This window comes from Bos javanicus, chromosome 8, assembly GCF_032452875.1.
Source record: "Bos javanicus breed banteng chromosome 8, ARS-OSU_banteng_1.0, whole genome shotgun sequence".
Taxonomy (NCBI): Eukaryota; Metazoa; Chordata; class Mammalia; order Artiodactyla; family Bovidae; genus Bos; species Bos javanicus.
This window is the reverse complement of record NC_083875.1, coordinates 26335605-26352978: the sequence shown is the minus strand read 5'-3', so window position 1 is coordinate 26352978 and position 17374 is coordinate 26335605. Positions and strand designations below refer to the sequence as shown.

At 39.5% G+C, this 17374-nt stretch overlaps 1 protein-coding gene across 3 annotated transcripts in view; it reads left to right on the top strand.

Moving 5' to 3' along the window:
• The window catches only part of ADAMTSL1 (ADAMTS like 1), a 1109873-nt gene that overhangs the window by 611335 nt on the left and 481164 nt on the right, over positions 1–17374 (top strand). The window contains exon 1 of one of the 3 annotated variants that reach the window (XM_061425213.1): positions 3733–3930. The exons of the other annotated variants lie outside the window; for them this stretch is intronic. Within the exon in view, the coding sequence (XP_061281197.1) occupies positions 3868–3930 (63 nt within the window). The 5' untranslated portion in view covers positions 3733–3867. Of the gene's footprint in view, positions 1–3732; positions 3931–17374 lie in introns of those variants that run through there. 3 annotated transcript variants of the gene reach the window in all.

The following is a 17374-nucleotide window of genomic DNA, read 5'->3' as shown; positions in this document are numbered from 1 at the left end:
GCCTTCAGAATGGGAGAAAATAATAGCAAATGAAGCAATGGACAAAGAATTAATCTCAAAAATATACAAGCTACTCCTGCAGCTCAATTCCAGAACAATAAACGACCCAATCGGAAAATGGGCCAAAGAACTAAACAGACATTTCTCCAAAGAAGACATGCAGATGGCTAATAAACACATGAAAAGATGCTCAACATCACTCATTATCAGAGAAACGCAAATCAAAACCACAATGAGGTACCATTTCACGCCAGTCAGAATGGCTGTGATCCAAAAGTCTACAAGCAATAAATGCTGGAGATGGTGTGGAGAAAAGGGAACCCTCTTACACTGTTGGTGGGAATGCAAACTAGTACAGCCACTATGGAGAACAGTGTGGAGATTCCTTAAAAAACTGGAAATAGAACTGCCATACAACCCAGCAATTCCACTTCTGGGCATACACACTGAGGAAACTAGAATTGAAAGAGACACGTGTACCCCAGTGTTCATCGCAGCACTGTTTATAATAGCCAGGACATGGACGCAACATAGATGTCCATCAGCAGATGAATGGATAAGAAAGCTGTGGTACTTATACACAATGGAGTATTACTCAGCCATTAAAAAGAATACATTTGAATCAGTTCTAATGAGGTGGATGAAACTGGAGCCTATTATACAGAGTGAAGTAAGCCAGAAAGAAAAACACCAATACAGTATAATAACGCATACATATGGAATTTAGAAAGATGGTAACGATAACCCTGTATGTGAGACAGCAAAAGAGACACAGATGTATAGAACAATCCTTTGGACTCTGTGGGAGAGGGTGAGGGTGGGATGATTTGGGAGAATGGCATTGAAACATGTATATTATCACATGTGAAATGAATCACCAGTCCAGGTTCAATGCATGATACAGGATGCTCAGGGCTGGTGCACTGGGATGACCCAGAGGGATGGTATGGGGAGGGAGGTGGGAAGGGGGTTCAGGATGGGGAACACATGTACACCTGTGGCGGATTTATGTCAATGTATAGCAAAACCAATATAATATTGTAAAGTAATTAGCCTCCAACTAAAATAAATAAATTTATAATAAAAGTCAAATGAGATTTTCAGTATAAAATCTTTTTTTTTGAACTTTGAAGATAGCACATAAACTTTATTAATTATCAGAATGACTTCATCCCCCAAACCTAAGTATCCTAACCCAACTTGATTTTGTTCTTTTTCTGAAATTATAGTTAGCTGGTTGTTTGTCCTGCAGGGTATAATTCTTGACTGTATGTTTGCTTTTCCTATTTTCTCTGAGCAGCCACAGTGGGAAAGGAAATGTACTCACAAAGGGACAAGAATCATGATACTCTGTGGCAGGCATCCTCAGGGATTTCAACACATGACTGAGGGCTTAAATTAAAAATAATCATACTATTCAGTAACTTCATTGTGACCATCTTGCTGGACATAGACATGTTCATCAAAACTCTGAGGCAGAAATCTCTGACTCAAAATATCTAACCAGAATTTACGTCTAAAGCACAAAGGAATCTAGACTAGCACACAAGTGGCTACTGACTATCCATTGACCATGGCAATTTTTTAAATCGGTTCTTCTACAAATGGTATTTTATCATAATCGTTCTTGCTACTCTTCCTTTTCCCACCACCTGTTCTTCCCTTTCAATCTTCGTGATGAGTGATGTTTATGTGTAGAAAGGGAGGAAGTGGTATTAGATAGAATATTCCATTTTTTAGAATGAGCTACATTTCTTTAAGGCGTGACACTGATAGAAAAAAACACCTATAGCAGAAATCTCCAATGCATAAAGGAGAGATATATCACACAGCTCTATGAGTGAATGTTTATTTCAATCAAGCCATCTTTAATATGATGAGGATTTCAGATAATGCCAGTCAAGCATTTTTACATCTCCTTGTGAATACTCTTTAGCTTTTGAGCATTAGCTAGTTTTTGAGAGATTTGTAAAACTAATCTTTCTGAATGGGAAAAGCATACTTCAAGAATAGACCTCTTTGTTGTGGACTCATACTATCCATTTTCCTAAGTGATGGATCCTTGTATGCCCTGACTTTCCTAATAGGTTGACAATGGGACTTTTTAAAGCTCTTCTGTCTTTCATTGATATTCCATATGAAATAAGTAATCTGAAGTTGAATAACCTGCTTTTCTCCACCTTTGTGAAAAGCAACACTACAGGTATGTATAGAAGAAGACCTGCCTGTAATCACATGCCTATTACAGCTTGATCAGATTTTCCATATTTGTGTGTTTGATGCCTCTTGTCAGTATTTTTTTTTTTTACTAATGAAAGGAAAGAACATCAATTCTAAAAGTCTTCTTCCTCCAGCACCTGTATTTCTATCAGGGCTATCAGGAGATCTACACTGGAAGAACTTCCTGGTGACACACCTATGGAAATGTAAGGTCAAGTTTGCTATTTCATTCTTTCAAAAATTCAATGATTTCCTTAACAGATAAGGTGAAAGGAGTCCTTGTTTGACATCTGACACTTTTCTAAAACTGTAATAAAATCCCCCTCTATTAGAATTCAATCTTGCTTCTTGTTGGTTTCACCAGACCAGAAACTTCCTGACCGTCTCTTTGCTGTTGCTGGCCTGCCCCTGTCATCATGTCAGCAGTCATCAGTACTGCCTCCAGGGCTTCAGTGGACAGGAAAGGTCACCTCCTCGCCCAACACTCTTAGAACAGTAGAAGGAAGAGGAGGTGAAACTCCCTTCAGCCCTCTCTGCTATATTATAGTGGCTCCGATAAAGGACATGGATAAGGAAAAGGCTGAAACTGTTGCTTAAAAGGTTTTGGGATTAATTGAGGATTTAATTCACCCTTTCTTTCTCTTCCCCTGCTAAAGCAGATAGTCGAGAGTTGGCACAGTGTCAAAACCAGGCTGTTTCTCAACCCGAATTTCAGCTCCACACATGTCAGAGTCTTTGTTAAGGGCTTCTTCTTAAACAGGGAATCTAAATTGCCACTTGTGCCTTGAGCTTAGTAAACCTGGGCTATTTTAAATTGTCACTTTACAAGAAGTAACCTGCTGATTTTTTTTTCCTTCTTCATCTTCTTCACATCAAGTCATGACTACACAAAGTAACATGCCTCTGTTTAGGCTTAGTAAGGACCTTTCCAAATTTTATACAGTCTAAGTCAAGGAGGGAAATAAAGAGGAACTTTATGGAAGAGGCATAAAGCAGTTGTACAGAACACGTTTAAGGGGCACATTAAGTCAGTTTTTGTCTGTGGTTCTTTCCCTTTATGGCATATGTTATATATTGACAGGGATTAAGTTTCTCTCCTGAATGGAACAATACAGAGTCACAGGGAGCTACTGTACTTGACAAAGCACAGGCACCCTCACAGGCAAATAGCAAATAGAAACAAACGTATCTCACAGTATCTCACAAACTAACCAAGTTACTTAAGAGCACCGGGCTCTGCTTCATCTTTCGCAAGTCCGCATCTTTTGCATTTCTCTCCTGGCTCTGCCGCGGGCTCCTCCGAGCTCCTTTCTTTTTCGCCCTTTCCCCCGTCCCCGGCGGGCCCCCACCCCTCCACCTTCTCGCTCGCACTGTTACACTTTCTCTGTCCCCTCGGCTTTGTTATTCAGCATGTCTGATTAGCAGGAGCCTGATTGGCTGGCTGCCTGCTCCGAGAGAGATTCCATTCAGCTTACCCCCCACCCATCCACCCACCCACCCACCCCTTGGTCAGGAAATATGAGCGGGTCTGATGGAAGCTGATAGGCAGGGCTGGAGTGTAAGCACCAGTCCTGGATGTGACAGCAAGCAGAGGAGCACTTTGCAGCTTATTCAGTGTCCGATTCGGATTCCGGCAAGAATCCAAGCATGGAATGCTGCCGTCGGGCAACTCCTGGCACACCGTTCCTCTTGCTGGCTTTCCTGCTCCTGGTAAATGCCTTTTCGTTTCAATACATCCTTAGTGGCCATTTAGTCTGGGTGCTGTTGGGGTGATGTGGACGTGTGTGAGCGTGTGTGACTGTATCTTTCTCTTCAAATGCCAGGTAAAGTAATTTACATGGCTTTAAAAAAATGAAAACTTTTTGCAGAAAGCTAACCCCAACTTTCCCAAACAAAAGTCTACAAGACTGTGTGGGAATAGCTAGAGGTATATAGGATACTGAGACTTAAACTTTGGGATCTACTGCATGGAGTTTGTGTGCTGAGGGCTGTATAAATGGTGGTGTGCATGCTTGGAATTTAGGTAACAGACGTCCTGAAATCCAACTCATTCACTGTGGTGTTCCTGTAATTTTTCTGAAGGATGGGCTGTGAGGGGCTTTCCTCCACTGCCTGTTATGAGTCCTCCTTCCTCTGTGCACATGTGCTAAGGAACCAGGTAAAAGAGGGAAGGAAAGCCCCTCTGTGGCCAACCCAGATTATAGTTCATAATTATGGCAAGTCATCTATGGATACAAGTTAATGCTAGTATTTATGAATTGAGGGTTATGGTTTTTGATCTCAGATCTTCTTTTGAAGAAGAAAATGCTGACTTTAGTTTCGGCTGCTTTCCATAGTCACAGTGATAAGATGCTCTGCTCTGGAACGTCAGCACACACTGCATTTTTGACTAGAAGTAAATGTTCCGTTGTGACTCATACTTGGTTTTATGGGCAGAAAATGAACCTTTACTGTCCAAAAAAAATCTACACTCAAAATATTAATAGCAATGCACATTTTTTTAAACCAGAGTGTTCTGGGCAGGCAGCTTTGTAAACCTCATCTGAAGGTTTGATTCCAAAATTTGCACACACCGAATCCAAACAAACGTGATTGTAGCTCTCCCTGTCACATTTCTGGAGAGCCAGCCCTTCCTCAGAAGGTAACCAGGCAAGAAGGGAAAGGGGAAATTGTAACACACCACACGTATAGGTCACATTGATTCATCGAAGATGAAGGAATGTTTGTTCTGATTAGACTCTGAAAAATTTGATCTGCACTGTAATTTTGAAGGAGGGAAGCAAGCTATTTAGCATAAATTTTAAAACTCCAGGAAGGCTCATCAGCTCATCAGACAGTGATTAAATATGTTAACATTCCCACTTCTTATTTGCATCATTATAGCCAAGAAGTCATAATGTTACGTTGCAAAAGCTGTAAATACAGAAATATATTTTCAAGTGCTCATAGAAATGTAAAGGCAAACTGAATTTTAAGCATGAATGGACTGTAAGTTTGGGGCTGTTCTGAGGAATATAAAAAGCAGAATGTTTAGGTGTGCTTTATGACTAGTGGGGCAAGCAATTTATGAAAGGTGTCTCATTTTTTCCATATGGGACGTGTTACTTATATACACACCATTAGTTTGCCTCGTCTTTCCTTCTTTGTGAATTTTTGAAAGCATGGGTTATTTTCCCATTTAATTACATCATGAAGCAAAATTACCAGTACACAGTACTTTTTTGATATCTTCGTATAGAGGTATGATCTCATTATACTTTGGAAAAACTTGCCCATTCAGGATAGATTGTTTTCACTGCCCACTTGGTAAGTGCAGTATATTTCTCTTTGATATTTTTAATATTCATATATGTGTTTGAGCGTATAATGACACTTACGTGGATAAACAGGAGCATTTGCTTATTTCAGATTTGCAACATACAACATCTTTGGTTTAAATTACAATAATTATACTGTGAGGATAAAAGGAAATAAAACCCAGGCTTGTTTTATGCCTATATTTAAATCAATTGGGATTCTGAAAGTTAGGCCAGAAAAGAAAGAACTGTCTGGTGAGTGCCAAGATATATCCCTGTATAGAGTAACAGTGTTAGTAGTACCTGCCATATATTGTGTGTCTGAATGTGTCAAACACAAGGTCAGTTGTTTGAAAAGCATTACAGTGAATTCTCACAATAATCTTGCAAATAAGGCATTGTTAAACCCATTCTGCAGATAAGGAAGCAAGCTTATATTTGAACTCAAAGGGGAAATAATGGAGAGAAAATGACTTGTTTGGTTTGTACTATGGTCACAAAATGTTTAATAGTGATGGAAGCAAAGACATAGGTTGGTCTCTAGTCTTTAATGGAGGTATATAGGCTTTTTGCTTCATCTTGGCCACTAAAGATGTGTGCAACATTATGAGCACTTGTCACACTTGCTCGTTCACTGTCCCATGTAGCTTTGGAGGCAAAAGTAAGCTACTGGCCCAAGAGAAAGTGACCTGAAATGTGATCAGGAGTTGAACCGGAAGTGTGACATTTTCAGCTCAACCTTCAGTCAGGATCTAGAAATGGAACTGGGTGGCTTATTTTTCTTGTAACTGTTTGATACGTTTTAAGAGTCTGTCTAATCTTGGAATTAATTTAAGCAATTTTTAAAGCTCACTTTTTACTTAATGGAAAATAGTCTGTTTAGTGGCAAAGCCCAGTTTCTACTTCAAAACACAATGAAGTCCCTGTGTCTTTTATATCTATCTTTGGTTACCACTCACTTTGCATGCAAAGCTCAGACATCATAAACTGCTATTGTACTATGCACACAGTAGGACAGTAGTACTGGGCAAGGCATTTTATTCTGACATTCAGGTCAAATTAAGCCACAAAACCCCACGTTCCCCATCTCCCCACCCTGCTCCCCTTTTCCCTGCTCCCTCCTTTGTCCCAATTGTTTAGTTCAAAAGGAATGTGGGGGAAAACCATGACCGGCCATTGACATATGTGTCCATCCAGACTTGAAGTCAAATCTCTTCTTGTCAGAAAGGCATTTAATCAAATTTGCATTTGCTTTTTGTTTCTTTTAAGTGGTTTTAAGCTGTTTCGCCTGCTATTGTGGGAGTTGCAAGGGTAACACTCAGAATTATAATAAAGTACATGTGTTTTTCTGTTGAATTTCTTTTTTTTCTCTGTACTAATTTATACATGGAAACTAGTCAAACACAATAGCCCATTCCCTTCGGTCGGTCTGGCACTCTCCTCCACTATTATCTAAGTGGATCTATCTTGGATGGTGATAGCACCATTAGCTTGTGGAATGAATGTTAAGTCCCTTATTTATAGCAGACTGTGGCCTGCTCCAATAGTGTGTATGTGTGTGTGCATGCATGCACAAGCACCTTTCTATAACTATTTACATCTATTACTTACTCTGATGCCTACATTGTCCTTACATCAAACTCAAGGATATTTCAAGTAACCTGGAGAATGTAACGAGGTGTTTCTTTAAACATTATTTACTTCATGTTTTTGAGCTATTTCTTATCTAGACATAGTCAGCTTCATTTTTGTTTTCTCCTGTTTTAGCATTTCAATCTGTTTCAGAGCCACTTTCCAGTCTCCATTATTATTTTCATGTGAACCAGTTCTAGAGCTTCATATAAGTTGAGGGAAGTGTGTCCAATAATAGTCACTAGTGAACTAAAAAAGAATCATTTTACTCCAGGCAAGGTTTTCCTTGAAAGACTGCAGATATTTTAAAGACTTTTGAAAGAGAGAGAATGAATAAATAAATGTATTTGTGCATTCATCAGAACGTTGAATACTCTTTACCTATATGTTGATTCTTCTTTACATATATGTGTGGGTAAAATGGAAAGTGAATCTCTAGACCATGGGAGAGGCAATTACTCAAGCTTAGGAGTGTACAGAGTTCATTCTTATATCTTTAAAACAAAATTAAAATCAGGGTATATGTAGTTTTAATCAGTGAAGTGTAGATAACCCCTGTTCTTGCTATTCATTTTTAAGCCCATTTTGTTGGCACATTTTGCACAGGATTTATGTTTGCATGAGACATGGTCTGCTATTTTGGTTCTCCCCTTTATTATGGCTTAATCAAAATATAATTTTAAACTCTTTCAGAAAAAAATACAGTGTCCTGTGAATTTCTGCATCTCCTACAATACCTACTAGAATATCTTGGATAGTACAGGCATCATAACTGTTTATGAACTAAATTCAGAGAGCAAAGGATACAGAGAGACTCATACAGTTCTCCCTGATTCTCAATATATTCAGGGTTTCCTAACTTCATATATGTTGTCCAGTTTCTTTGGTGAACTGACAGCTCTGCTTTTATTTTGTCTATTTCAGGTTCCAAGTCTCACTGGCAATAAGTTTCTTTCTGCCCTTCTCTCATTGTGCACGTTCTATTGTTTCTTGCGGTCTCCTGAGTAGAGTGACTCGGAAGTAACCTCTTCATAGCTAGAGGACCATAGCATTTTCTTGAGTGAGAGCATTCCTTGAGTATAACCTACTGGTGAAGCATGTTGAGATAATCACAGGAAAATGTGTCTAACTCCAGTTTGAGAGTCTTGCTGTTTGTACTGATTTTCTTCATCTGGAGAGCTGGCTTCAAACTTTGTGTTTTCACCAGAGTGAGACAAGTTCATCTTCTGTCAGCATCATAAAAGCCATACCATGTGGTTGAATTTTGGCTTGATTGGCAGGACAAGCTCATGAGCAGCTTAGGACTATGCTTAGGCATAGCAGAGGTGATGTAAGTCCGAAAGGATCTAATTGAAATAGGCCAGCACAGCTGTGTGGGGAGCCTGCCTGTTAACTGGGTAAGCTGTTGCTATCAACCCCTTCTTTCCATGAGTTCAAAAATAAATGACTAAATCTCCCCAATTCCCAGACTTCAAGATGAAAAACTACATCGAATAGCTAACTGGGAGCACCCAGCATGTCGAGCAGTCTTCTGGCCATGTCAAGAAGATGTCTCAATGGAAGTAGTCTGCAGCCAACAGTGACCTCTGGCTTTTTGTTTGTTGTATTTCCAGAAGCTCAGTATTTATAAATCAATTAGAATATTTTCCTATACTTGTTAAGAGTCTCTCTTCCAGTCATAGAGATATATCTTATCTCAGAAACCCCTGTAATCTTCACTTGAAGAAAAACCATAATTTATTTTTTAAAGTTGAAGATTCCAGTGTTTCTCTCGAGTATTTTTTTTTAATTGGAGGATGATTTATTTATAATATTGTGTTGATTTCTGCTGTACAACAATGCGAATCAGCCATAAGTATGTGTGTGTATATGTGTGTGTGTGTGTGTGTGTGTGTGTGTGTGTGTGTATCCTCTCCCCCTTGAGCCTCCCTCCCACATCCCCTCATCCCATTGCTTTAGAGAAAGGCGAGTTGAGCTTCCTGCGCTTTATAGCAGCTTCCCATTTGCTATCTATTGTATACAGGGTGGTGTATATATGTCAATGCTACTCTCTCGATTCATCCCAGCCTCTATATTTTTTGTTTGACTACCCCACCCTAAATTCCATCAATGTATAGTCAGCATTTAGTAATTGTTTCTCAGAGGCATACGTAACTCACTGTATTCTCAACAGTATTTTAAAATGTAATTTCTTCTAGTCTTGTGCTTCCTTGTATTTATTTCTGTCATTGACTTCTGATATTGTACTTATGTTTCCATCTTCATCAACAAAGTTGTGGATGACAGCAGAAGTGACTTTTCCTCCTACCTTTGTCAGAATACCTGGTCTCAGTAAATGTTGTTGAATGAGTGAGTAAATGGATGAATAAGAATAATTTGGTAAGAAAATATGAGAAAAGCATACAGTACAAGTAGCAAGGGGAACATGTGAATGTCCATTTCACATGGGAGGAATTTCATCAATACTGGTTTTAGTAAGACCAAATCAATAAACCTAATACATTCAAAAGAGAAGTTAAATATTTTGCTTTCTTTCTCTTCACCCAATGAAAAGCAATTGAATGACAGTCCTTTTTAGTGTTGTTAAAATGAAATTTGCACCTTTCATGTCTTTTTGTAATCCATTTAGTTCTCAAGGGAAAAAATGACACATTAGCCACAGTATTATAAAACCAGAAGGTAGTTATAATTGCTCATTGTAGGAGAGATAATGGAGAAGGCAATGGCACCCCACTCCAGTACTCTTGCCTGGAAAATCCCATGGACAGAGGAGCCTGGTAGGCTGCAGTCCACGGGGTCGCTAAGGGTCGGACACGACTGAGTGACTTCACTTTCACTTTTCACTTTCATGCATTGGAGAAGGAAATGGCAACCCACTCCAGTGTTTTTGCCTGGAGAATCCCAGGGATGGGGGAGCCTGGTGGGCTGCCATCTATGGGATCGCACAGAGTCGGCCATGACTGAAGCGACTTAGCAGCAGCAGAGATAATATTATGGAATCACCAAAATTCATTTCTTTTTACTGCTGGGCACAAAGATAAACTTTCTTTCCCAGCTTTGTCTGTAATTAGTTGTTCTATCATGATTGAGTTCTAGTCAATGGAATGTCATTCGAAGTGATACATGGCACTTCTCAGCCTGATGTCATCCACGTAATCCTCCAAATAAGTAAGAACTCTCTTTATACACCTGCTGGATGCAGAGAATCAAGCAAAAGCTTCAAGACTCTAGAAAACAGTAAAGGCACCAAATGTAAGGCCTCATCCCTGAATGACTGCATGTGGCAGAGCCCTGCAGTGCCACTCTCACAGAACTGCATTTGTGAATGTTCATTTAACCTTGAGCAAACAATAAACCTTTGTTGTTTTAAACACTGAGATTTGGGGGAATGTCTTGTTTGTTATATTGATAACCTTCTTAAATACCATATGCTTTATATTTAGATGGCATGCATGCTTACAAATAGTACTAATATCACTTTCCAGTTTTTTTATATGGGAAAATTAAAATAAGGAGATGCCGTATCACCCTGATAGTGGTTTAATCTGTGTGGTTTGTGACTTATTATGTACTTAGAGTGCTCTAAAATACTTGAGGGTATGTGGTAAAATAGGAAAATGGGTCCATGTCTTTTTTCTTTAATTTAATTATTTTTGGCTGCATTGGATCTTTCTCGCTGCATGCAGGCTTTCTCTCGTTGTGACAAGTGGGGGTTACTTTTGCTGCAGTATGTGGGCTTCTCCTTGTGGTGACTTCTCTTGTGTGGAGCACAAGCTCTAGGGTGGGGCTCAGTAGTCGGCGGCACTCAGGCTTCAGTAGTTACAGCACACAGGCTCTCGAACACAGGCTCAGTAGTTGTGGCTCCTGGGCTTTGCTGCTCCACAGCATGTGGGAGCTTCCCAGTCCAGAGATCGAACCTGTGTCCCTTTCACTGGCAGGTAGATTCCAACCACTGGACCACCAGGAAAGCCCTCCATGTCCTTCTTCAAACAGGAGCGAATTGAGCAGTAAGAAATAAGGGGTGAGGGGAAGGCACGACTGCGGTAAACAGTTGTAATCTCATGGAACAGAACAGGATCACACAACCTGAAGAACACCGACTCTCACAGATGCAAGGCGAAGGCAAAGACTGAGGCACGACTGATGTAGCTCCAAAGAGAGAGGTCAGGAAATAAAGGAGTAGACGAGGACCGAAAGGGGAACAGCCTCACACACACACACACAACCGTTTCACACAGTAACATAAAGTGAAACACGCTTCTTGAGTACACTTAGTCTCAACCTACTTTGATATATTTTTCTAGAAAGTGTCCAAGTGTCATGAAAGAGTCCATCCCACCTAACTCTCCAGGACACCGTGAGAGGAAAAAAGACCATTGGATGAAGTGTTTTTGTCATCTCCAAAGTAATATAAAACTTTCAGGTGGTTACTTTCATTCATGTGAAAATCTAATCTATCATCAGCTATATGCCCAACACAGAGCCAGTTTCCATGGAAGATAGTTTAAGGCAGTCCTTGTAATGAGGAGCTTGGTAGTGTGTTGGACATTCTGTTGTCAGAGGTTTTTTGTTTGTTTGTTTGTTTGTTTTTTTAAACTCTTCTGTAAGCAAAAGCTTTGTTATGGATATAATGATTTTCAGTTACCCCTCAAGATGGTTCATTTTGCACTCCTATCCCTACTTAGACACTGGCTGTTTAATCCCCTCATCCAGGTAAATGTGAATTATGACTTCCCACAGATTATCAATGTATTATCTTAGATGTGAATGGCTTCCCACAGATTATCAATGTATCATCTTATGAATATGATCAGTCAGTATTTGACTTCAAACATCAAAAATTTTTGTCCAATTTCTGTAGTTCAGAATATGTACTTGTGTAGCAGTACACACATAATAGTGTCAGTTAAGATAAATTCCCTGGGAAAAAAACTTCTCTCAAAGTAAATTTTTATCATTGTGAAAATGATCAATAATTAAGTGTGACCAATATCTAAAGAGTTGTCATCTGCCCACTATCATTGGGGCATCATGATGACAGACTTCATTCTTATGTAGTTTACACTCCATTGTGCTTATTTTATAGTAACCAAAATCCAGGCAAAAATAAGCATATTCCATTTGGAATTATATTTCTGTAAGTACAATTAGTACAGTAGGTTGCATCTCCCTAGCTCCCTAGATTTTTATCTAACGTTCCTATTAAAAAAAGGTGATTACAACAAAATCCAAAGGCCTCGTGCATAGAAGGGGGGCGGTGGATAGTTCAGAGAAGGGGAATAGCAGAGAAGTCATGTGTGAGCATATGCCATTTATAATTGTGAAGATTTATTCCACTTCTGAGGCAAGAAATTGCAGGACTCTAATAGTTTCACCACCTGTGAATTATTTGGGTGCACCCTCACAAGCGGGTTCTTTCTTCTATTTGTTTAAAGACATAAGTGGTATGTTCGCCAATTCTACACTACATTAATTTTCACAGAGTTTCCATTTTCATCTTCATTGCTTTTTCAGATTTTTTCCCAAAGCTTCTGCCATTCTCCAACTAAACCTTTGGGTATTTTCTCCTTCAATTTTTGTCCGGGGACTTTCTCTAAGTCAAGTCAGTCTGTTGGCATAAGTGTTGCAATGAAGGAGGGAAGGAGTGTGATAACCTAAGACATCCTGGCATAAATCCCAAGAGCGCTAACGAAATGAGACAGGAAATTACGAGCAACCTATAATAAATTCAAACTGTCCAATAAAATAAATATACCTCACTTTGTTCCCTTAAGTAAGGTATGGTAGGTTGTCTGATTTCTCAGCCTGCACCGCCATTTGAAGTCTACCAGAGTGTTGTTCAGACATTGTACTTCATTGATAGAACCAGAAGTGAAAAAGGGTAATGGAAACAATAAGAACTCCTACTGTTCAGGTGCTGAAGTGAGATTTAGAGGAAAGCTTTTTTAGAAATAGTCTGGTTTTCTTTTTTTTTTTTTTTCCATTCTAGTTATTATAACCATTGGCATTGAGACTAGGTACCACATATATTTTTACTTTTACTTTGGGGCTTGTACCCAGTCTAAGATAACAAACATGCTTTGAAATTACTGTTACAGAGTGAATTTAACTGACATTTGGATTCCCAGGACATAGATTTATTGTGTTTTCAAGTTAAAAAGAATTTTTGAGGTAGCATAAAATTTGACCTCAGTTGACTGGGATCTCTTTGAAGGCAGGACTTTGGTTTTATTATGTCTTGGATATCTTTATATCCCTAGTGTGAGACAAAGAGTTTGACATACACAAGGTGTTCAGTGTAAGTCTGCTGTTTGAATAAATGAATTAATCACCTATTCCAGCCCTTTGATTTCACAGAATTAAATTTAAAATATAAATATTTGCAAAGAGATTGGAGACTTATTTGCCAGGAACACCTAGTAGGTAGAATCCAGAGCCTGAAATCTGGATCTCTTTCCTTTGAGTCCATACTCCTTTGAGAAAGAGGTCACTCTCTTTCTACCATATGACGGTAGATGACCTTGAGAAAGAGGTCGTTCTCCATTATACCATATGACGCTAGATGACCTTCATATGAGTTAGCTGAGCCAGCCTGGGTAGAGAAGTTGAGGTGTTGAAATGCCACCTCAGTAGATGTGAGGTGCAATAGAAGCCGAGGAAGCCATGAAGCTGATGGAAAATAATTTTGAGTGGATTATTGTTGGTTTATATATGTTGGGGTGACCTGGTGAGAAGAGGGGACTGAAGTTTATTTCTTGCCCTAGTTGTACAACATACTGGGTTGGCCAAAAATTTCATTCAGGTTTTTCCATATCATCTCACAGAAAACCCAAATGAACTTTTTGGCCAACCCAATATCAATAAGATTCATTTATCTTTTTTTTTTCATATTAATGAACAATGTGAATGTGAAATACACAATGGTGATGTATATGTGAAAATAACTTCTTGGGGGACCTTGCACATAGAAGGTCTCCAAGAAGTTTTAGCTTCCTTCCCATCCCTCAGTGCACAATACTATATTCGTTGAGAGCCTGCTGTGTATGCCTGACTGTGCTGGGCACAGGGTATATTGTCTTGAGCAAAACAGACATGGTTCTAAAGATGCATTTACTTACATGTAGTATCAGAAAGGATTTGAGATTGGGAAGGAGGACAGGAATTAATTGGCCAGTACATTCCATTGGTTTTATGTTGCTGTCATGGTATTATTTTCTTTAAACTGTATATTTAACTATTGCTGGTGTAAGGAATGGAGAAGGAAATGGCAACCCACTCCAGTGTTCTTGCCTGGAGAATCCCAGGGATGGAGAAGCCTGGAAGGCTGCAGTCCATGGGGTCGCACAGAGTCGGACACGACTGAAGCGACTTGGCAGCAGGCAGCAGCAGATGTAAGGAAGTCTCTGCCTAAAGAAATAGACACATCAATTCATTATTTATAGTGATCCCAAGAAGAATGTGTTAAAAAAAAAAAAACTCTAAAACTCTAAAAATGTGTATTTAAGGTCACTTCTTGAGTTGTGCCTTCTGCCCCCGCCTTTTTTTCTTTTTTTTTTGCTGCGATCCTCTTTTTCAGTCATACTGAAACCAAAACTTAATGAGTGTATGGCTTTTTCTTTGTTTATGTGATCCATAAACACCTGTCTTTTCCATCTTAGAAATATGCTTAAGGAGGGAAACCTTTATACCAGCCCATCATTCAAGTGAATAAAAGGCCAATCACAGCATATAGACACTAATGACAATAGACTTCTTTCCTCAAAAGGCTTAGCTTGCTCTGTAGAAACCATTAGTGTGAAAGACCTTTAGAAATCTTTGAGCATCACCTGGTGACCACCCAGCATGTTCTCAGCTCTCTGTTATTAGGTGTTCTGATTTTCTAATACCTCTGCAAAGACCGGGAGCTGACTGTCACTCAGATCATGAACTCCTAATTGCCAAATTTAGACTTAAATTGAAGAAAGTAGGGAAAACCACTAGACCATTCAGGTATGACCTAAATCAAATCTCTTACGATTCAAGGGATTAGATCTGATAGACAGAGTGCCTGAAGAGCTATGGACAGAGGTTCATGACATTGTACAGGAGGCAGAGATAAAGACCATCTCAAGAAAAAGAAATGAAAAAAACCAAAATGGCTGTCTGAGGAGGGCTTAAAAATAGTTGAGATAAGAAGAGAAGTGAAAGGCAAAGGAGAAAGGGAAAGATATATCCAATTTAATCTAGAATTCCAAAGAATAGCAAGGAGAGATAAGAAAACCTTCCTCAGTGATCAATGCAGAGAAATAAAGGAAAACAATAGAATGGGAAAGGCTAGAGATCTCTTCAAGACAATTACAGATACCAAGGAAACATTTCATGCAAAGATAGGTACAATAAAGGACAGAAATGGTATGGACCTAACAGAAGCAAAAGATATTAAGAAGAGGTGGCAAGAATACACTGAACTATACAAAAAGATCTTCATGACCCAGATAACCACAATGGTGTGATCACTCATCTAGACCCAGATATCCTGGAATGCGAAGTCAAGTGGCTCTTAGGAAGCATCACTACTAACAAAGCTAGTAGAGGTGATGGAATTCCAGTTGAGCTGGAATTTCTATTTCAAATCCTGAAAGATGATGCTGTTAAAGTGTTGCACTCAGTATGCCAGCAAATTTGGAAAACTCAGCAGTGGCCACAGGACTGGAAAAGGTCAGTTTTCATTCCAATCCCAAAGAAAGTCAATGCCAAAAAATGTTCAACTACTGCACAATTGCACTCATCTCACATGCTAGCAAAGTAATGCTCAAAATCCTCCAAGCCAGGCTTCAATGGGACATGAACCATGAACCTCCACATGTTCAAGGTGGATTTAGAAAAGGCAGAGGAACCAGAGATCAAATTGCCAACATCCACTGGATCATAGGAAAAGCAAGAGAGTTCCAGAAAAATATCTACTTCTGCTTTATTGACTATGCCAAAGCCTTTGACTGTGTGGATCACAATAAACTGTGGAAAATTCTTAAAGAGATGGGAATACTAGACCACCTGACCTCCCTTCTGAAAAAGCTGTATGCAGGTCAAGAAGCAACAGTTAGAACTGGACATGGAACAACAGACTGGCTCCAAATTGGGAAAGGAGTATGTCAAGGCTGTATATTGTCCCTGGCTTATTTAACTTATATGCAGAGTACATCATGCAAAATGCTGGACTGGATGAAGCACAAGCTGGAATCAAGATTGCCAGGAAAAATATCAATAACCTCAGATATGCAGATGACACTACCCTTATGGAAGAAAGGGAGGAACTAAAGAACCTCTTGATGAAAGTGAAAGAGGAGAGTGAAAAAGTTGGCTTAAAGCTCAACATTCAGAAAACTAAGATCATGGCATCTGGTCCCATCACTTCATGGGAAATAGATGGGGAAACAATGGAAATAGTGAGAGACCATTTTGGGGGGCTCCAAAATCACTGCAGAAGGTGACAGCAGTCATTAAATTAAAAGATGCTTGCTCTTTGGAAGAAAAACTATGACCAACCTAGACAGCAGAGACATTACTTTGCCAACAAAGGTCCATCTAGTCAAAGCTATGGTTTTTCCAGTAGTCACGTATGGATGTGAGAGTTGGACTGTAAGAAAAGCTGAGTGCCAAAGAATTGATGCTTTTGAACTGTGATATTGGAAAAGACTCTTGAGAGTCCCTTGGACTGCAAGGAGATCCAACCAGTCCATCCTAAAGGAAATCAGTCCTGAATATTTATTGGAAGGACTGATGCTGAAGCTGAAACTCCAGTACTTTGGCCACCTGATGTGAAGAACTGAGTCATTTGATAAGACCCTGATGCTGGGAAAGATTGAAGGCGGGAGGAGAAGGGGATGACAGAGGATGAGATGGTTGGATGGCATCACTGACTCGATGGACATGAGGTTGAGTAAGCTCTGGGAGTTGATTGACAGGGAAGCCTGGCATGCTGCAGTCTATGGGGTCACAAAGAGTTGGACACCACTAAATGACTGAACTGAACTGAACTGCCATGTCCCTATGACCAGCCCCAACCTGCCTTAATCCAAGAGCAGCCTTCTTGCCCCTGGTTGTTTGCTAATTGGTAACTTCAATTTGACAGTGCTGGGACTCAAACCCAGTCCTCTGTGTCCATTTTAGAGGTCTAGATAATTTAAAGAACTGATTTCCAGATTGTGGATGTCATAGGCCATTAAAATTTCAAAAGGAAATAAAAT